We start from the raw sequence: 23,816 nt of genomic DNA on the forward strand, positions 1-23,816 counted from the left end.
CTTGTGTTATGGTTCTGGACATCTGATACAAATGCTTAAATGTCTGTATACATAATATACACAGAAAACATCCAGACTAATACAAACAATCATTCTCGTGAATACAAATGCTTGTATTGTACGAGAATCGAACCAACGATCCTCGAAATTATGGCGGTGTTTTAAACCGTTAGACCGCCAAGACTTCAGTATATTGTATAGTATAATGAGCGAATAAAACAATTTTGTAGCATATCGATATATTTTTACGAATAATATGTATTGATTCATTGTTCATGTTCATTCATTTTGTACAAAAGATCTTTACTTTTTTTACAATTTTTAAAGTAATTATATATATGTATATCTAATAAATTATAAAGTCATTACAGTAGAAATTCAAAGTAAAACTACCATACATTGAATGTGAATATATAATGGTTGTGATTATGAATATTAATATAAAAATATTGGCACACTGTACTTCGTTTACGTGTCTTGAGCCAGCCAGATATCAGATGTGCAGTCCCCGCCAGGGTACCTATAAAATAAAGTTTTTTAGTAACAAATGACTGTCAAAGTGTGAAAGATATATGAACATAACAGTTATGATATAAATTCTTCCAAAAATTTCTACATCTGCCTCAGTGTATTATCATGTAATTTATCTTATGGGAGGTGTATATGTTCTATTTATTGAGAAACGCATATAATTGTGTATCACAGTCAAGCTGTATTTGATGGTAATGCGGCTAAATACACAGCTACTAATATTTATTTTATTGTATAAGGAAAATAAAGGTATCGTTTAAGCAAAAAAATACCTTAACCTTAAACGATAGCTTCATTTTTTGCCACTATTTTATTCGTACGTACCTAAAAGCCATAGAATATGATATCTAATCACTTTTAATATATTTTCTATGCAAAGAAAATGCTCGAGTATACTAATTTATAAGTAACAGTAGGTTTTACACAATATCAATAAAAGGTCTATAACACTGTGTGTGTAAGTTTCTATTTCTGAATCACCATATGAAAAACACTATACATGTTCGCCCAAGTGTAATTCACACATTGTTTGTGTATAAGGTGTAATATTCATAGAATGTGGTCATTCCAAATATTAGAATTATTACAACGTCGCAATTAATAATACATTTTTTCTAACCCACCTGGAATTACTGTCGCAACAATATATATTTTTATATGATACATATATTTCAATGTTGAAGTTATTCCCCACCCTTCGCAGTAATAATAACGAGCATTGAAAATTTTATGCACTCTGAAAGAGACGAAGAAAAATGGGGGCACGCAACCCTTCTCCGGACATTGGAATGCGATCCCGACTCTCCCCTTAACTAATAAAACATGGATAATAAGACTAGATTTCGTAGATATATTCATACATATTTATATTTCTATCCCCTTGGTATGAAATGCAAATTAATTCTAAACCTGTATGAAATATGGGAAAATATAAATTACGATGTATTTATAATAACTCATACTTATACAACTACTTTCGCATTTATAATATTATTATAAATGCGAAAGTACCTGTCTATTTGTTTGTACTCTCGACTAAACCGCTGAATAACCGCTCATTTACTAAATTTATGTGAAGATAGATAGTATCACAAGAATAGACATAGGTCATCGTTTATTCAAAGAAAGCAGATAAAAGTACAGGTAAGGTCTGAATCTGCTTTCTTTGAATATAAGGTAAAATAAAATATTTTAAACATACATTTGAAGCATATACATATCAAATCAGAATCAAAATATAGTTTGAGACGATAAAATCTCTCTCTCTCTCTCTCTAGTATAGACTCATATCATATACCTATATATTTATGTTGGTATAATTACCTCATTTCATGTGGCAATGCGGGTCCATTTGGTTCTTTCCCAAAGTCAACAAGGAAATTAGGGTCCAATTTCAGTCCTCCATTTTCTGTATCTACGTCTATTTTCACTATCCATCCACCCTGATTACAAAAGAGAGAATATATAATGACATAAACAATTTATGGGTCAATTTATATTTCTGACTTACTCACTACGTAATAAAAAGACGGAGATAAAAAATCAAAAATCAATAGTACGCACCAACTAAATTCAGACTCGTTCAATATTGCGTATACAAAAATTTCTTCAAATAAACATATCTATTCATATAAAATGAAAATGTATATAACACAAAGAAAATAAACTAGTGATATTAAACGTCCTCTTTATATTACTTTGAGTTCACTTACGCAAGTGATTAATATTTTCATTAAAATAAATAATAGATAAAATAAGTTTATTTAATTATAACAGAGTTCTAAAATTATTATAATTTTGAAGCTGATATTTTTTTTGGGTAGAGGAACAAATGGTCAATTTATGTTATGATTTGCTCCATAATCATTTTTGTTCTTAGATAAAATAAATACTTTACTAATTTACAAAATTTTTTTATAACATTATCTTTGTGGCTTACTAGGATTGCCTATACAGAGTAAAAGTTTTTCATCCAGCGCTTATTTTGGAAAATTACAATCCAATGTAGATATTGGAATTGCAGCAAAATTTTCTGCACACACAGAATTATTGGAACAAAAGTCTACCATCGAATCATTAGCAGTTGCTATAGATACATCTAACAATTTATTTTCTACATAATTTTCTACAAATTTTATTTTGCTGATCAATCGTACCAAGATTATGAATAATTCAGTTAAACCAGGTGACAGAAGCCTTGTATAATGTGCCTAAAAAGAATAACTATAGCTCACAGGGGAAAAATGCATAAATAAAGGGTCCAAGCTCTGATATAAGAGATAAGGGCTGTTTATTGCGGTCTGCTAGGGACCAATGTGGGGTGTTCTGGAAAATACTATGTCTACTGTCACATTCATGGACCGAGGTAATATGTCACGGTACACCGAATGGAAATGGGCCAGTGACACGGGTCTTTTCTAGATCATTGGTCACTATTTTGACAAAGTAGTTCAAAATCTTTAAATATGAAGAATAACTAAAATAGCAAACATTCCGGATACTTCATACATCCATCACCTGACGTGTACGGAATTAGTGGTTGTGGTTATTTAGTGGTTGATCACATCTGCTTTTTTTGATTGTGCTTTATCTTATGTTTATTCTAAAACTATATTATATATATTCATATCTCAAATATTGCGTTCTAAATGACGTGGACAGTCGTGAAAATATGTTTATATATTGTCCATATTGTTTAACCTTGAAAATTTTCGATCATTTTTGGATATACAATATGTTTATACTGGCTACAGTACTGTCACCTTATCTATTATGGAGAACATTTTTTTTTCATTATAGAGCCCAGAATAACATATTGGATCAATCTATAGATACAACCGTACGTATTTTGCCGTGAAATAACAATATGTTTCGATTTGTAAAGCCAACGCAATCACTGACATACAAAAGCTAGGCTATATTCAGTTATGAGGTGTTACGATTTGTAACAGGACTCTAAATCAAACTTCACATTAGTATCTGTCTGATGTTTAAGTACTCTTATTATAATGAAACCTATTATAATCAGTTTTGTCATTTATATTGTAAATATGTTTCTTTTATTATAAAATCTTATTTTATTTAATAAACCAATATTTCTAAACCAATTTGGTTCTCGTAAAATTCGTGAAATTTTTATAGTGATTAATTTCTTTCAGATGCTTATGAAATAGCTATACAATTTATTTACTAATTTGTTATAATATAATCAATTTTTTATAAAATATAATATGATAAAATGATAGTGATATTATCCATGATTATTGTAGGTCTAATAGGTAAACACACTGAAAGTATAATTTTACAATCTGTTTGGGATTAATAAACTTATAATTGAAGTAATTCTTATAGATAAATTTAGACATATAATATTGTTTCTAACTAAAATATATTGTGAACTAGACATTGCATGCTAACCTTTTTAATCATTTCTGGATAGAACTGCTTATCCCACGGCGAAAAGAGTGACGATGACACATAAAGCCGTTTTCCATCAAGAGAGAGCTGCAGCATTTGCGGAGACCCCTCTAAATATTTGCCCTTTAATTTCACGGGTGTAATTGAGTCCTGCGAAAAAAATATATTAGTAAACTAGTTGATCCGGCGAACGGTTGTTTTTGTCATATATATTAGTATTAAAAATAGGCGTTGATGGTAGAAGGGTAATAATTTAGTATGTTTTTAATCGAATCGTATCGATAATCGAAAAAAATATTTATAATTCGATGAATCATACATTCTTTTTTTCCAAAAACTAAAATGTTTCATTTTTGGTATAGACCACTGGTATCACTTATGTAGGGCGGACCTACTGAATGTACCTATAATTACAAAATTTCATAATAGTAAATCAAGCCGCTACGACAGAGTTTTGGTTGATTAACAAGTTTATAATATATGTGATTGAAATAACGAATAAGCTCGTGGCCCAAAAAAGTTTTTCATTATTGTCATTTGAGATCATAACAAAATAATATTAAGCATACAACTAACATCATGCAAATTAAAAATCAAAATAAAATTATTTTAATTGACCACGAAAATATGCGGCATAAATTTTTGATAATTATAGTGTTAGGTTATATTTACATTAATAAAACCACAGATAACATAATATTACATACAGATACCCCATCCCATACAAGAAAATGGTTCCTTCCTAACTCAGGCTATTCTTCGGGCTATTTTATTTCGCCACCGTAGCCGCTAGATGTCGCTAGATCTGAAGCAGTTCGGATTACTAGTGGGTGCTTAGTAACAAAGCATGAAAATAGATGGCAGTGAATTCAGTCTACATGACATCTGTTTTGCAAAGATATGTATATAATAGATATGTAGGTAACTGTATCGTGTACCTCATTACGGACGATTCAAGATTTAATGTAAATGTGTAGGTATAATATCGTTAGCCGACACTCTGCAGATATGGCTTATGTGCCAATGTATATACCTATTGTGTTATGGTTTATTTTACATTCCATGCCTATTTTTTTTGATATGTTGTAACGCGTCTGCGCTATACGTATAGCCTGATTTTGATACGTTTATACTCGTACGTATCAAAATCGGGCTATACGATTTTTTATTTCAATCGTTATATGTATGAGACTGATTTTAGTTACAATTAATTTACTGGTATTTACCTCATGTATTCTACAATGTACCCCTCTTTTACCTAATGAGAATTCCGCTATATCTTATATATAAATTTTGTATCACAGTGTTAGTTGCCATATTTCTCCCACATTTTGATGAAATTTGATATGTATACTTCCCAGGTCTGAGGTAGGGTTGTTATCTATTTTTTATACCCCTAAGTCATAGGGGTGGCCTACCCCGAAAAAATATTTTTTTGTATTATGGACAATTTTTTATTTATTTATAATGTTACATTGAAAATACATACACGCCTAAATTTTCACCCGTCTTTCACCAACCCCTATTTTTAATAGCGATATTCTTACAAATATTATAAATGCTAAAGTAACTCAGTCTGTCTGTTTGTCTCGCTTTCACGCCAAAACTACTGAACTGATTTAATTGAAATTTGGTAGACAGATAATGTAGACCTTGAGAAAGGCTACTTTTTAATGCGAAAAAGTATTGAAAGGGGAAATGAAAGGCTATATGAGGATATCGTAATTTTTAAAGTCAGATCTTGTAAGATTAAGTGAACAGGGTCGGTCTAGGTTTTTCATTATTAGAAATGTGTAACGGGGTAACACGTTATTTAGTGCGAAATTGTGTATATTACAATAAAATTTAACGAGAAAATATTATAATGATATCACTGGGACACTCATTGCCTTACTACTATATCGTCCGTTAGTCGCGAACTTTCTGGAAACACGAGAGGCGCTATCCTATTGGTCGGTCGGCGCGGTTACCGCGCGTAGATGAGTAGATGAAGTACTTAGACGAGTCTCACGGCGCCGCAGCGTAAGTACTTACTATACATACGTAGTATACATATGGGTATTACAAATGTTTTTATTACTAGTAATATTACTCTGTTATCTAAGCAAGTAATGTGTGCTTATTTTGAACTTGATAACATTCTGAATTACTCGTATATCTTTCAATATCTTTAGCGGTATAAACCAGGTTATGTACTACTACTAGTATTGTTAGTGAGGGATAAAGTTGATGAACAAAAATAAAACAATATTCGTATTAAAAATATATTCATCTAATATTTTTGGCATTATTTTTAAGTTTCTTCCAAATACAAGGGGTCTGACATGGGGTGTTATGTACCTACATTAAAAAATACTTTTTGAAATGTATGAAAGAAACGTATTGTATGAAATTTTTGAAATGTGTGAAATGTATGCACCTACATTAAAAGATAATTTTTGAAATGTATGAAAGAAATGTATTGTATGAAATTTTTGAAATGTATGAAATGTAAGGACCTACATTAAAAGATAATTTTTGACATGTATGAAATGTATGAAAGAAATGTATGTACCTACATAAAAAGTTCATTTTTGAAATGTATGAAATGTATGAAAGAAATGTATGTACCTACATTAAAATATAATTTTTGAAATGTATGAGATGTATGAAAACAATGTATGTACCTACATAAAAAGTTCATTTTTGAAATGTATGAAATGTATGAAAGAAATGTATGTACCTACATTAAAAGATAATTTTTGACATGTATGAAATGTATGAAAGAAATGTATGTACCTACATTCAAAGATAATTTTTGACATGTATGAAATGTATGAAAGAAATGTATGTACCTACATTAAAATATAATTTTTGAAATGTATGAAAGTAATGTATGTACCTACATTAAAATATAATTTTTGAAATGTATGAGATGTATGAAAGAAATGTATGTACCTACATAAAAAGTTCATTTTTGAAATGTATGAAATGTATGAGATGTATGAAAACAATGTATGTACCTACATAAAAAGTTCATTTTTGAAATGTATGAAATGTATGAAATAAATGTATGTACCTACATTAAAAGATATTTTTGACATGTATGAAATGTATGAAAGAAATGTATGTACCTACATTAAAAGATAATTTTTGACATGTATGAAATGTATGAAAGAAATGTTTGTACCTACATTAAAATATAATTTTTGAAATGTATGCACCGTACAATAACAATACACGTTAAACATCATACCACAGAGTCATACGCAAGTTAAAAACAAACTGCTATGATATTAATGAGAAAGGAAAATAAACTTTATGGTATTCGAGTTAGGGTCGATTTCTCTCTTTTTTTTAAAACTATTTTAATCTTACCAGTTGCCAGTATTCGAAGACAGCTACTCGATACTCGTACTCGATATTTTAAATTATTATGTAATCGATTTTTCAGTACAAATGTAAATAACCAACGACACTAATAATGTACTACTATATTCCGTTCTTTGAAACGGAATACTGCTATACTTAATACAAAATAATGAAAATTTACTGTTCACAACGACTCATTAAAAGCATCATCGAATAATGCGCTGTAATAAAATCCTGTTATCGATTATTAAAAAAAATCGATAATACATGTATTTATTTTTAATATGACAACACTTCATACATAAGTATTATTGGAAATAGTATTATTTGCTTGTTCGGCTATTTTTAATTTACTTAAACTTTTTTTATATGTTTAATTTACAATAATAATATATTAAGTGCTTATTATTGGAAAATATAAAAAAGACATTTAATTAGGCCGATACAAATGACAACAATGCCATCTATGAAAGCATTTTGAAAACATTGAGCCCCGTATTAGCACTGATTAAAGTGTAATTAAGTACTGGAAAATAACAAAATGAGTAAATATATGAAAATTACTTTTCTAAACGCATTATTTCATTTTAACATGTATATATATTTTTTTAAAAATGGATTAAACTATTTTGAAAACAACGTTTTGTTTTTTAAAACGTTTGCAAAACTATGAAGAATTCCATCGATACCAATCACGCCATCTATATGCAACTTTTAGCAATAATAATGGCTATTTCCTCATTGAGTGCCACTGATAAAACGGAGATTCGATATTCGATCTTTACAAAGCAATTCTATAAGTTGTCCGAGTAATTTAACAAACAATATAGGGTGCAAACTCAAATGAAAAGACTGACGCGGCACAAAGATAATTGTGCCTAGTCATGAAACATTAATTTAAAGTATTGCCGCATTGGAAAATTGGAAATTCTTACCTGGAACTCCTTATCTTCTATCACTTTTAGGTTATTGTGTAAAATAATCCCGCCAAAATTTATTATTCCCGTTAACTTCGGATTGGTCGTATCAGTGATGTCGTACTGCCTGACATTACCGTGGAACCAAGTTGACAAATAGAGATATTTATCGTCCAGCGATATTAGAATGTCGCTTATTAAACCTAAAGCAGAAAGTTAATGGAACTGTCATAAACTGCATACAGTGGACAAAGGCAAAGGATTGAAATTAACTTGTGCATGACGTTATGGAGCTCACTCGACGAAATGTGTATACATATATTATATAAAACTTGAGAAGTTTTACAACCTTTCTTTGTAAAATGTTCATGAATAGAGGAGATATTTTATTTACTGTCCTATCATTTGTGGCTTCATAGAAACAAATAATTTGTTACAAAATAGTAGATAGTTAAAGGAGATGTTGTTATTGTACAGGAACGTCGTATTGATTCATAGTCAGGGACTCACCATTGAGCTGAGATTCAACACCATCTTTGGAAACTGTCTTCGCTGGTATATCGATTACTTTATCTGCTTTCCAAGTCCCGTTTGTTGTTTTGTAGAATCTATTCAGTATTAAATATAAAAATTAAAATTGCTATCATTTGATAAATATTAATTATTTCATGCGTCATTAACGTTCCTACAGTATAGAACGGATATAAACTATTTTAAATGAGCTCAAAAAAGCTAATCGTATATTGAAATAAGAAAAAATATCAAAATAAATTCTAAAAACAACGTACAAAAATTTATTTTTAATTGAAGATGTAGGTGCAGTGAAGTAATTGTCTGTTCATTTCTTTAAAACAGAGCAAAGAGCAAATCCTTACAAATCTCATACCTGTAAACGTTAGCCTCCAAGGCGCACCCAACAAATCCTTCTGAGGCTTTAGGATCGTGGAGAAATCTGATCTCTAGGGGTGCGACACCCTCTTTGCCCAGATCTATGACTTGTTGCAGTTCACGTGATGACCATTTATAAATATTAATTGATCTTCCGTACCGTTCAACATTATATGCGTCATTTTCATGGAACCCACTGTATGAAGTAAAAGATAGAAATTTAATATTATATCCTAAAGATTTTATTTTGCAATAATAGTATTTTAATTTAAAATAAAGTCAAATTTCTATATTCTCCTCAACTGTACCTTTCAAAATTATACGAAAATATCTAATAAAAATTACTTTATTATGCTTTAATAGGACTTGGAACAACTTAGTAATATACACAACAATTTTTACAATTTCAGTGTTTCTATCTACATTATACACCCTTTGTATTATATTATATCCTTTGGAGTTACCATAAAATCTTCATAGCGGACTAATGGAATAAACCTACATACTCGTATGAGTATATACATATACGATTGTTGCAGATTTACGACGTTTGCATGTTCGCTGTTATACTACTGAACCGATTCATAGTCGGATAGAAAATAATTTTGTGATATTAAATGAAAATATTTTAATTCAAGATACTCAGGTTTACTTTATATTTTAGTATAATTTTCACGAGACTGTAGATGAATTGAGGTATTAATTTAAATGGATTCCCAAAAATGGTCAATTACAATGATCGATACTTTCCTTATTTAAATAAAAAGTAATTGATTATATTTTGCTTTTATTTTCTTTCTATACTCCTTATCGTGGTACTAAGGTGTAATAGTCATTGAATATTGAAACACTGATTTACAGTTTACGTTAACATATAAATAAAACGAAAAATGATTTCATTATCTAAAATAAGTCATTTTCAATACCTACTTATACGACCTTTTCTCTTACACGCAATTTGATCTAAAAATAAAATCAGAAAACGTCCGTACTTACGTCTTGAAATATTTCGGCGTCCCCCATTCCGAGGCAAACATTACATCATGGTACGGTTGGTACCAGAAGTCGTATCCGAACTTTGCCTTATTCCCATTCGTCCAAGTCCCTAAAAAATATATTCCAATCAAGCGAAATCTTTTTAAAGAGTATTCTCCCCTTATCAAAGGCCTTTTCATTTACCTGTCACTTTCAAAGTCTTGGAATCGATGAGCACGAAATCCCCCTTTCCGTTTTCTTCCTTATCACCCATCGTGGAAATCATGATTTCCCCGCTTGCGAGGCAGTGTGTCGTGTGCGGGAAACTGCAGTTGAATGACCTCATCTCGGTGCCGTCGATTACCTGGTAATGAGATTTTCGTTGCTGTGAGTTGATAAAGGGACTGGGGTGTCTGTTAGAGGTACTTTCGTTTATGCAATTTCTTAGTGAGCGTAATGGAATAGTGGGATTTAATATGTTATATTCCATTAAAGTTAAGAGACTTGTGTATTATACGTTAATTAATCTTTATAAATACATGTAATGTATGTAATAAAGTGTTAATTAAATATAATTTTCATGCTATCAAATAATTATAATATTTCCCATTCTCATAAATTCGCCATGAGGATAATATAATACTTACCATACCAATAAGTAAATTACTTTTCGTTAAATGTAAACAATATTTAGTAAAAGTTGATTCTCTTTAATAATCAATTAGATTAATAGTAAGTTCTTAATTATTTATTATATACTGTTAATGTAAAGAAACATATTAATATTGTACTTTTATTACTTTCTGTTAGTGGGAGTAAAAATATGAAAATTGACTATTCAAAACTACTTAAAATTCAATATTTTTGAATAAATATTATTTCTATTCTTTATTATTCCAAAGAATATTGATTCTATATATTATTTCCCTACTGTCTCTATATTTATTACCACAGCACAGTAAAAACAAATAAGGATATAAAAATAATGCAATATAAAGAGTACCAAATACAAATAACATCGATATACCAGAGTACACTTTGTCCCAGATTATCGTGAAAATGTGTGAAAAAGGCCAACCGAAGGTCTAACAGGCAATGTAACGAGTTCGTGAACTGTCTGCCATGAGTCGGAATGTTCTAAGTTAGAAGGCAGAGTTGAGATGAGTCCCAACTTTGTACGAAATTCACTTCGGAACTATGTGACACTCAGCTATAATTATAGTAAAGCGGTGATCAATTGTTGTAGTATTCATTAGTCTTATAGTTATAGTAACTCTGTATAGATGCTTTATCAATTGGTTAATAAGTAATAAAATATAATTATATATTACGGTATAGACAATACTAATAATCTTAACCAAAAGATTCAGTTTTCTAATGAAAAAAATGAAAAATCATTTCACTTATAAAAAAATATATGCAAAATATATAAAAAAAACGTTCAATTCAGAAGCTTCTCTGTGTCTTGAAGTCGGTTGTTAATACATACAACATTTTGTTAGCTTTTCTTTTAGTCTCATATAATTTAGAGGCTCGAAGTTATTGCACAGATAAATAACAAGAGTAACGCAGAAAATATAATATTGTTCAGATTATTTGTATATGTGAAAACTCCACACAAAATAGAGTCATTGACTGACTATTCATAAATTTTCATACTAATATTGTAATGAGAAAGTGTATCTGTCTGTTTGTTTGATACTTTTTTATATTTTTGATGAATTTTATGAGATTGTATTTACAGAGATATGTAGATAAAACATAAAATGGTAAAAATTATTTATTCCCATACAAACAAACATTATTACAGTGTAAAGTAAATAATAATATATATATATATATAAACAATAATAATAAATTATTTACTTATTATAAACTTATTTATAAAGCACAAACTCATATCACAGTTGTAATAACGGAATAGCCCCATTTTGAGCGAGATGTATTTACTTATCACATTACAGCTTTATATGCCTACAAACACGCGGTGTTAAATGGGTGTCGACATTTGAAAACATTAGCCTCGTTTTTTTTTCACAGTTATTTTCAACCGACTATCAAAATGAGGTTCTCAATTTATTTATGTGATGCATTACCATGTTTTTGCTAAAATCGAATTCAATTCAAAGATTCTGTGATAATTTTTTGGGGCCGTATTATGACTTTGTTTGACTTACATTTAGCCGCATTGGTTTTTATTAAAAAATGAAGCTGTTTAAATTTTAATAATATTTATATATAATAATTATTATTTTTAACCTGGAAAGCACAGCGTTATCTGGTCCTAAGCTAAACAAAACAGAGTTTATGTAATGGGTACTAGACTATTGATAGAAATAATAAAATAAATTTTTTTTAAATACGTACAGAACTAGGCTAACCACACTCATTCATTTTGTAAACATTTTGTTTGTATCGTGCGAGGAATCTAATCCCCAGCCATTGGAAGTAAGGCAATGTACTAATTCCGCTAGACCAACAAGACCATGTATAATAAATACCCCTAAACAATATAAAGTACGATACTTATTCGCGAAACTACAAAACACCACTAACAGTAAACAACTTTAATTCCCAAATCTATAAGCTGCAAATTCAACCTTCGCAATATTAAACTTCGCGAAGTATACTGAAGTATAAAACGCGAGGAATTAAAAAAGTTTTCTCGATTTGTTGACATAAAAATTCAGTTTTTATGAGTTACCAGCACAAACAAGTGTTGTTCGTGGCTCTGCTCAAGTTTGGAACTTAAATCACGAGAAATGTATATTAAAAGCTCAACGTTGACTACTATGAATTATGAGCACATATTTTTACATATACATAAAAAAACATATGACGACTATTACATATTATTCATGACTATCATCCCAGATAGACATCCGTGGTAGATATTGTAAATTGTCGATGTTAAGGATCGCAACATTGGTTTATATTTTGATATATAATACAAGGCGTACCGTGGAAGCTAGCTTACCGTCGTTTCCTGATAAATGTATAATTTGGTTTTTATGTTTCTTTTATCGGAAAGTTAATCAGAAATATTCTATAAGTTGACACATAAAATATTAATTTATGTTCGCCAGATTTAATTTTACCACCTTTCGTTTGTAAATCGGAGTAGTAAATTACTAGGCTATGAGGTATCCATATATACGGATACATGGTATTAAGAGATAACAATAATATAAGATATATATATGCCTAATTAAAATATTTAAATAGTACAAATTAAACTTATTTTGCTAATGTTTACTTCTTTAATAGAACACATACTTTTTGTTTTAACTAAAACTTTGGAAAGTGCTGTTGTTTAACTTTAATTATACAGATTCATTAGATACCACTCTATCTAAATCTCCATATATGGAGTAGATTAGTAGAGAACAATCTTCCTATCATTTTCTTTCTTTCATTCTCATCAATAAATCATTATGTAGGCCGATATTTCAGTGTCTTATTATCTCTAATACCGATACAAATAATCAACTGGACTTAAATATTCTGGTCATTTATTCCATTAGCAGTACCCACTATTCTAATCATTAATTATTCTTTGTTTTTTTACACATCAAGTAATTTATGTTTTACCATAGTGTATGGTTTAATTTGTATAAAATAATTATTACAAAATCCTCATACAGACGATTATTACCTTTTTATAGCCGTATATTTTTTAATATTTCTATCACTGTTCATCTTTTGATTTTTTCATTGTCATTGATCTTTTCACATTGTATGGATGTAAATTACTTCCATTTATCACACTTACGTAATTTTATTTTAATGACTATAATAATTTGTAATATTGTTTAAGAAACGGACAGTTGAATAAAAGAAGAATTCGGTTTTTAATGACGATTTGTGTCTACTAAAAGGTAGACCAAAATATAATTATCCGGGTACGTCCTGTCCTGAACGTGAATTTTAATATCACGACATCGACAGGTGACAATTGCTCTGACTACCCCATTTCAGATTATTAAATATCACAGAATCAATGTTTAAACCTGAAATTAAAGTTGCATTTTTTAAGGCTAATATAATAATCAATGTAATAAATCACGATTTCATAGCATATTTATTTACCGTGTGTAATCTAGGTTTCCTGGGATCTGTGCCAACATCTACAGCATACACGTTGGCAGATCCAAGTGCAGGTAAAATAAGCAGATTTCTCTTCAAATCAGGATTATCATAGCAGCTGGAACAAACATTCCAACCGCTATGATGGAGCTCATCTCCAACATTGCCTGTATAGGTGCGATGGATAACCTGGTGATAAAAAGAAATATATTCAGAACCTTCGAGTGGAAACTGAGAATAATAACATGTCTATTATTAGTTAATGGGATTTTGTTCTTAACTAGTTAAGCTCGTGACTTCTTAACATTTCACATTAGGTTTTAATTAAAAAACTGATTAGAATAAAACAAACACAAAATTTAAATAAAGCTTATAACGATACAGTACTGCAATCCGAAATATGTTAAGCTGTTTCTAAAATTAGAAAGTTAACTCTCCGATAACTACACATAAATTCTATTAGTCATTGTTTTTGTTTTAATCTATCTCTAACCATTATTTCAAATATTGGATACAAAACTATAAATTCCGGAACAATTTAACCATTTATCACCACCGCAGTTTTTTATTTTCGGTTTATGTCTGTCTGTTGTTCTTCGGTGTCTGGATTAAAAGTAACCTGTTAGTCAGCTAGTAAAATTACCAGACTACATTTTTTTTAAAAACAGCTTTATATATAATATGGTCAAATAATCACAGCTATGAATTCTACATACACATTTCACGGATTACAGTCAGCTACGTATCTATTCAGTGGATATTACTCTTCACATTAGTTCCGATATGCATCTGAGTATGTACGTCGATACACGTTGTTACAAACCGTAGCTGTAATTTCATATTGCAACATTTTCTTATTTTAGCTGATATACTTTGAAATATAATTAATTAGATTTGCACTTTATACTTTTATATCATTGTAAAATGCTCATAACAATAACGGTAATCAAAAGGTTATTTCAACAAATGATCGATAATTTTGTGACCTTTAGATTACCGCATAGTTCACTGACCATTACGTACATACTTACTTGGAATTTAAAAATATAATAAATATCTATCAGTGATCAAATCAATTTTCTATTTTTCGAAAAAATATTGTAAGCAAAATTTAAATGTAAATTTGGCTCACAATTAATATTATAGTGGTCACCTAGTGATCAATATTCATCCATAATTCTTTGTTTCGAATTAATTTTAATTTTAAGAGTGAATGTTATTAAGAATCTATTTTTAAAAATATATATGTATATTGTATATAATTATAAAATAAAATATTTCCTTTGTGTACTCCTTCTTCATATATATTTTTGACTATAGTGTAACCATATTCTATTTACTACTTACTACTTACTGTTGCCATATTTCATACTTCTCCGTCCGCGTATTTTTTGGTATAATATAAAACTGGTTACTATAATTTAAAAACTCAAAACCGATCCTGTACTTATAACTAATTCAATGAAAATGTAGCAATGCAATGTTAATAAACATTAAACTCTAAATCAATCTACTGAAATCCTTCTAAATCCCTAGAAGCAATATATTGCATTCTTCCTGTTAATTTAGTTTCCGAAAGGTATTGCATTACAGTACACAATAAGACTGGTAGTGGGATGTGGAATCCTTTAGGATTACGGGCCTTGCTCGACGCGATGTCTCTGACCAACCAATTTTATTTGCTAAATACGGATAACTAGAAATTGTTTCCAATTTCTTTATCTAAAGCAACTTGTAAATTATAAAACGTCCTGTGTTATATAAACACTAGTAAACAAAATTCAACCTAATACTAACTATCACTAAGGTTATTAAATAGCAAATTAAATAATTAGTTATCTATATATCATCATGTGGTATTAATCATGTAGTACATAGGATTACAGAGTACATACAGTTTTTAACCTAACTACAGAAATTTAAAAATAAAAAAAAACTTAACATTTTTTTATAGTTTATAACATAAAAATTATAAATGTATTATATTATCTACATTTTATTTAAATACCTGTGAATAAGATGGTGATTTGGGGTCCACATCGACAGTAGCGAGGTAATCCTCTTTGGTTTGATCTGGTTGCACGCAAACCACGTACAAAAGCTCCTCTATGGGACCCTTTCTAAAAGCTTCCAATGGCGACGAATACCCCGGCCCCTTACCTGTTTAAAAAAAAGTAGTGAATAATTTTTTCATAACTCATGACAATAACTATAATCCAGGAGATTTCATATAGCGCCATGTAGTCCCAAACAAAGCAAAGCTTGTACTATGAGTACAGAGATTGTTCAGTTGTTCAGTACAACTGAACAATCGAATCCTTGCCTATTGGAAATAAGGTGGTGTTTTGGCACACCACCTGTGTACTAATAAGTTGTGCTGGACTTATAAGTTCAACTAATAATTATATAGTTTACTTTGATCTTAGAGCTCTATTATAGGTTATCTAAATTAATAATCATTACTTTTCTTATAAAATTTCAACACAATAGACCAATTAAAAATAAAATTTCAAAGATGTATAGTTATAAACATATTATTACTAAATACTAATCATAAACAAAAGGCTTTGCCTTTTGTGTTGATTTCTTTTCAAGTAGATATTTACGGTTTTCTTGGAAACTAGATTACTGAACCCAGACTAGATTTTATTATTGCCATATTTTCAAGGTCATTTCAGTCCTTTCAGTCCACGGGAATTTTGACGAGACTCATCTAAGATCAGTCTTGTCTGTTTATCTTCTCACTGAAAGAGGATAGACTAGCTGTCTATGTGTCAAGTTAAATGTCGTATTTTTTCTTTGTTGGCGTTATTATTTTTCTCCGATGAAATGTTTAGTTATTTTGTCTTCTAAGAACAACATTTTAACTTAGACAATGTGAGTAAATAACAATCTAACAGTCAGACACGTTCTATCTTAAAACATTTAGCGCAATGTAAATTTTTTTCATGATATTGACTATTAAATTAAAATAATTCGTTGTGTTAATTTAAATATTTATTTTCAATATAATTTTTCGTGACTAATTTATTCCAAATGCTACTTACCTAATAACATATGGAATAAAATAGTCGTGTCTATAATTATATAATATAAGCATTGATAATAATACAGATTTAATATGTTCAGAATATCCGCAATCAAATCGAAATATAACATGAAGCATGTCTAAACAAAACAATTTTGAATTAAACGGTCCTACGTAGTTAATTCTCTTCCGTTCCGATAAATGTATACTCAATTTTTTCCGCAAATAAACTGCTTGCCGAAAATATGAACTGTCACTTCCAATAAATTGTCGATAGGCATCAAAACATTATTTTCCCGTTGCACAAACGAGGGTTGCCGACAAACACCGAGGGATTCTGTCCCTCGAATTTAATAATCACATCAGGTAATGCCTGTGTATAAATTACTCCTTTGTACGCGGTAATATCATCAATAGGCTATTGTTTGTTTATGCGCATTCTACCCGCAACGTTCCATACTTGATTGGGTAAAATGTCACGAGAGATCTCAATCGGTATGATATTAAAATTTAAATTGTTTACGATCCTATAATTCAGACCCGAAGAACATCTTATCTAAATGTTTTAATGTATTTATCGGTGGTTTGCGTATGAAATATTGTTATATGTAGTAATAAAAATATCTGATTTGTTGTTATGGTAGTAGTATATAAGTATTTTTGTTTGTTTTTGCATAATAGACACATATACTCTTTCTGTTCACCTCCTGGCGCGGCAAACACTACCCATCATGTCATAATGCAAATAACAAAACACAAAAATGTAGCTTTAAGTGTTAATTTTACGAAAAAATTTGCAGCCTATATAAATGGATTTTTTTATATTATTGTATATGTGTTTAACCCATATCCCTTACGGGGTAGGTATTATTTTTAATATATAAAAAGTAAATAACTATTATTACATTGTGAATTTTGCAACTGATACTGATAATAAATATAAATATTTACAAGAATGTAACTTTTCACTGATAATTTTATCAACGAACTTTATGACCCTAACTGATAATGGTACCTGAGAATATTTAAAACAATTTTACTTCATTTTCATGAACGCGTCTACATTATGTATTACCACATCTTATGCCAAAAACGCATATGGTGTAATGAGTACCTATTTCGATTTTTTTTATGTAACGGTAATAGGAAACAAGCTGACAGAACACCTGATGATAAGTAGTAACTTCGCCTATATACATGACCTGAACTACAGATATCACGTTATGATGTGCCGTCCGTGAGACCACTCATGCGTTGCATTCCGAAGAACTAAAACATCATGTTCGTATCATCTATTTATATTATTAAATAAAATGTATAATCAATATGCGATGTAAAAATCAAATATTATTATATAATTAATTGTAATTATTTTTTAACTTTAACAATTCCATTTAAATTAAGCATAAAGGTAAACAGATAACTAATCTCGTCATACATACCCGAAGCAGAAGTTAAATTTGCTGCTAAACCTATGAATATCACACGCGCCGCTTACACCGCAATAACCACGCTCCAAATAGAATCCATTAAAATGGGGTTAAACTAAAAGACTGTTGAGTCTTATTCCCACTTTAATTTAAAGTTATGTTATTAGAAAATAATATTTTTATTATGTCAAACTGCCAAATTCACTTCTGAATATGGCAATACCATGCAATGGCACTTACTATCAGAACTGACGAACACCAATATGTTGGCTCAAATAAGCTGAATTCCTAATATAAAAAACAAAAGTTATACGGTTGATAGTGGAAAGTTACACCCATTTGATATGAAGAATGGTAGGATGACAATGAAGTTAGGTCTCCCTATAATGTTGAATTTATCAGGAATTTACCAGCCATGATGGTTTCCGGGGTACCTCTCCCCAGTCAGTTCGATTAAACATTGGAGTTAGAGCAGCGCAACCATATACTACAATTGGATAACATATTGTAAGCTGAACTGAAATTAGGACAGCAAGGTTTTACACGAGGATTATATATGGAAAGAACCAGTCCGGTACCAATTATCAATAACTTTTGGCACTTATAAAAAACATAACCTGCGATAAATATGTGACCGAGGTGAAGCGCAATTTAAAATTTTACTGTAATTCGTTTCTATGATAGTTGTTTTTTACACAAAGTGGTTTCTGGAATGAAAAGGTGATATACTAGTGACATTATATTTTTATGACGTACGCACGTACAATACAGTCACAATATTTAATGTTATGCATAATTTCATAGAAATAATACTAAAATCTGAAAAAAGCATCATCGACGAAAACAAAATATACCTATTATATATTAAAATTTTATCTCAACAAATGTAATAATACGACGGTGATAGATACTCAGAAGGTATATATAAATATAAGATATCACATAAAATATTTCATAACTTGTACACCATATTTTACTGTTTACCTATTACGAATAACATAACATGCGAAGTAATAGATAGCATTAGACTAAGTATATATAGAGAGAGAGAGTACCTAAGCATATTAAGTCGCAATGTCTATTCTATTTATATGTTCAAACAAGTTGTTATCTGAATAAAAAGGCTCTAAGTTTCACAGAGTATTCTTATAAACAAATATTGTTACTCACTTAATTGAATTGCGCAAAAAAACTTCTCTTCAAAAACCAGTGGCCAATAATATTTCCTTTACAAAGAAAAACTTGTTAACTCAAGAATCATGATTAATATTCCGACAACTCCTTTAAGAGATTTTTCCCAGAGTTCTATCTAAACAGAGATTAAAGTTGCTAAGGTTCGTTTGTGGACCTCGTTTGAGGCGCTTTGAAGTCACGCCTCGAGGCAAGAATGATAAATTGCAACTCGCTTGATGTGTCTGACAGTTTTTTCACTGTTATTATTATATATCTAACATATATTTTAACAGTGTGACCTTTTGCTGACTTAAATTCCGAAAGAAGGAAAAAATCGTATAAAATACATTAAAAGATTATCTGTCTAAAAATATTTCTTAATAGTGCCTGTGTGTGTTTGGTACTTTTCTAATATACAATAACAATAAGCTAACTTTTATCTTTTCGAACGGACAGAAATATATTAGTGAAAACCGTAGACATATCAGTTAAGCCGTTACTTAGAGCAGCGTACTCAAATGCATAGTACAAACACTATATTTAATATATATATATATATATATAATGTATTCGCAGCTCGAACTAACTCCTTTATTATTTGTATGATTAGACGGTATACACCCGGAAGGTAATCAGGTATGTAGTTATACCTAGAAGTTATGCAGATAAGATATACTGGATAACTATGACATTACATTGCATAATAATATGCTCATAATATTTAGCATGATCCCTTTTCAATAATAACTTATTTGCGTTTCAATATATCAGGGTATAATAAAATATGAACAGAATCATTAGAACAGAAAATTTAATAATAGGCTATATATATTAAAGACTCATATAAATATTTTTGGACTGACATCCAATATCTCTCTAGTATGATTTAAAGCAAAAGAAAATTTGTAGTAAGTACTTTCTATCCAGACATCTTATGTAGTAGGTACTACATAAGATGTCTTATGGATGATTGTCTTATAATTCAAAATGTATTAAATAATAAAGAAATGGAAGGACTTACATTTTCAATCATCATCATAAAAAAAAACGGTTATAACCGGTTTCATTTTTCGTAGACTGTTATAATATAATCATATTATAACAGTCTAATATAATTCTATCACAATTACTAAATATATGTAACAAGGTGGCTTTAATTATTGTTTATAGACCTTAGTAAATTAAATAAAATATATATTGTAGATGCGTGGTTTTCGTTTACCACATTGGTGTGAAATCTCAAAAGGTCGATGACATAGATTTTAGTCGGATACCGCAAATAGTTGCCAGCCGTTTAGGTACCGGCTCCGAAAACCCAATACATATAGGGTACTGGCACTAGTAGTCGGCCCCGCACCAGTACTCAGCCTTTGTTGGTTTTAAACCAATAGGAATAGCGCTATAACAGAAATTACCTAATCAAACTATTTTAAATTGGTTCTATGACTCCTCATTGCTAGAATTAAATCCAAACATAATAGATACGTGGCTGCGAAGTACATTAAATATGAATCTATTACGACGTCATCGGCTGACGAGGCGACATGCGGCGTGCGCGCCATTTTTTTATTAGTTAGAAGCGTTCACAGAAATGGTAATTTATTTCATTTTTTTGTTAGTTTTAGGCCACATTGTATTAAAATTTACATTAATTAAGAGTTTTGGCATTGTAATCAATGAAAAGTATCATGTTTTTCTTAATAATTATTAAATAATAAAGTGGCCGACTACTGGGTTCCATTTTTATATACATTATCTAGTACTCAACCACCCCTGGCTGACTACTGGTTTTAACGCTGTTTGTCAAAAACCCAATAGTCGGCCACTTAAATAGTTAGAGTTTGTTACATGGCTGAGTACTGGTGAAAGTAGACCCAGTATTCAACCGTCCAAATTTAAATTGTTTTTTATACAAAAAAAAGAAAAAAAGCAGCTCTAGATTCTACCAAAAGTAAAGTGAAGGAGACTACAAAGAAGAAAAATTATGATTATGATAAGGAATTAAGCGTAAAATGCACAATAAAATAATACAAAATAAAAATTCTCAGTAATATACTTCTATCTCCTGAAACTCCTGACACAGAAACCTGTAAGGAAGATAAGCTCCTAAAAAAAATGTTAATCGGCGACTTTTAGAAAGAAGAACAAGAAGAAGAAGAACTTGAAATCTTTTTAAATACTGATGTTACTAAAGAAGTTTCCGACTGATTTAAATATAAGTTAGATAGGTATTTGATTGTTGTGATTGTTAGGGCACAGTTAAGTCCTTTTAGGTTCTATGACCGGACTAATTGTTTATTTATGTTCTTAATCTTTAAGCTTGAAACTATTGATCTTAAGAGAGGCTGACCACTGGTGGCAATATGGCTGAGTACTAGTTTTTGGCGGCTGAGCACTGGTGAAAAGTGCCTTATTTTGTTAAAAAGTATTTTTCACTTTATTAAAGGATAAATTTGTAATTTTTGTTAATTTTGTAACAAAGTTTAATAAATGAGTAAGTTAAATTATACACAAGACTTTCAATTTACTCTTTCTAATATTTTCTTATATAAGTTTGAACCCAGACTTACCACTAAAAGGCTGACTACTGGTGCCAGTACCCTACATACAATTGAAATACAACAACTTACTAGGCTTAATTATTTTGTGAGCCTAGCAACAAAGTTACTATATTTGTTATTATGTTTTTTTTTTTATTTTACAAGTTTATTTTCATGGTATGTAGACGTTACTTTACACCTTGTCATTTTTGGAGGTAGAATTTATATAAAATCATTTAGTGGGTACCATTGTCTTCGTCTTGTGCTTGTGTTTAGGTTTGATGTGTGAAATTTGTAGGAAGACATTGCACCTTAGTCCTAATGAATAGTAATGCATAATAAGTAACACGGGTGTATAGTCATGACGTCAAGTTCATGGTACCGTCAAAAGACAAACAGTCATTAGGTACTATTTCAGTTACAAAAATGCACCTAAAGTTGAATAAATATCTTACACAAATCACGATGACACTTATGTTTTTAATATACTACCTACCCGCCGTGGTTTCACATACGTGTATGTGTATTATACATATAAACATTCCTCTTAAATCACTATATCTATTGCTAAAAACTGCATTAAAATCCGCTGCGTACTAAAAAGATATAGGTGAACCCAGCGGTTTATTAAGCGATTTATTATACAATGTAAGGATACAATGTGTATTGATGTTGAGACTATTTGTATGATCTATCTTGAAAACTATCTTTAAAATATTGTTAATAAATAATAAAATATAAAAAAAATATACTTACAACAAGACATTATGATAGATTTAATTCACAACAAAACAAATAGCCGGCAACCGGTCTCACAGATAGTCACAGTATAAATAAAGTGGTCTGATGTACTAGACTAGTAAACAAACCGGGTTGGAGACATCGAAGAATAAAATATATATTTGCATCTCGCTCTCACACGTAAGGACCAACGCTGTCAATGTAAATTAAATCACGACAGTTCAAAATAACTCGCATAAAAAGTAGAAAATGCATAATGTTGTTATCGAGAAGGTGTTTACATATTTCTTTTAGCAGAGCACACAAACATTGAGATATAGCAATTTGTGACAGTGTGAGTGACACCTACTTATATTTTATGAAGGGTAAATCTGGGTAAAATGGCCTAGCAACAAATTTACCTTACACCTAACGAATGCTTCAATTCATTTAATTTTCGAACAGCCCGGTAGTGAATTCAAAATTAAATGCATTTTCTATTGTTGCATTAACGGATTTGAAAATTATAAGCAAATCAAGTCATAGGAAAAAATCATTATATGTACGATATTGTAGTCGCTTATAAACGTAAAGTTTTTTGTATTAATATTTTTTCCCTACCGTCTATAGATATAGATTCTATTAAGAAAAGCTTGACTTCGATTCTTTTTAAAGCCTGTTTCTAAACATTTATTACATATTTAGGTGTCTATGTCTAACATTAAATTAAAATCCAGTACATGAACAACTATTGCCATGT

General features: G+C 29.9%; 1 protein-coding gene across 1 annotated transcript; it reads right to left on the reverse strand.

The window, feature by feature from the left end:
* Nucleotides 1-308: 308 nt before the first annotated feature.
* LOC131848114 (methanethiol oxidase) lies at nt 309-23,193 on the reverse strand. Its single transcript, XM_059197872.1, has 11 exons — nt 23,093-23,193; nt 16,174-16,325; nt 14,169-14,354; nt 10,284-10,443; nt 10,101-10,209; nt 9,103-9,300; nt 8,727-8,824; nt 8,235-8,419; nt 3,949-4,098; nt 1,855-1,973; nt 309-520 (listed from the first exon to the last, which is right to left on the reverse strand). Exons 1-11 carry the CDS (start codon nt 23,100-23,102, stop codon nt 469-471), a joined length of 1,419 nt encoding a protein of 472 aa, XP_059053855.1. The 5' UTR covers nt 23,103-23,193; the 3' UTR covers nt 309-468.
* Between the last annotated feature and the right edge of the window lie 623 nt (nt 23,194-23,816).

This window comes from Achroia grisella, unplaced genomic scaffold (genome assembly GCF_030625045.1).
Source record: "Achroia grisella isolate CSIRO2021 unplaced genomic scaffold, CSIRO_AGI_Agris_v1 utg546, whole genome shotgun sequence".
NCBI classification, from domain to species: domain Eukaryota; kingdom Metazoa; phylum Arthropoda; class Insecta; order Lepidoptera; family Pyralidae; genus Achroia; species Achroia grisella.

Excerpts from the sequence above, each read along its gene's own strand:
- LOC131848114 (XM_059197872.1), bottom strand. Across the intron at positions 14,355-16,173 it reads AATCACCATCTTATTCACAG|GTTATCCATCGCACCTATAC; the intron begins GTATTTAAATAA and ends TTTTATCACCAG. Across the intron at positions 9,301-10,100 it reads ACGCCGAAATATTTCAAGAC|TGGGTTCCATGAAAATGACG; the intron begins GTAAGTACGGAC and ends TACTTCATACAG.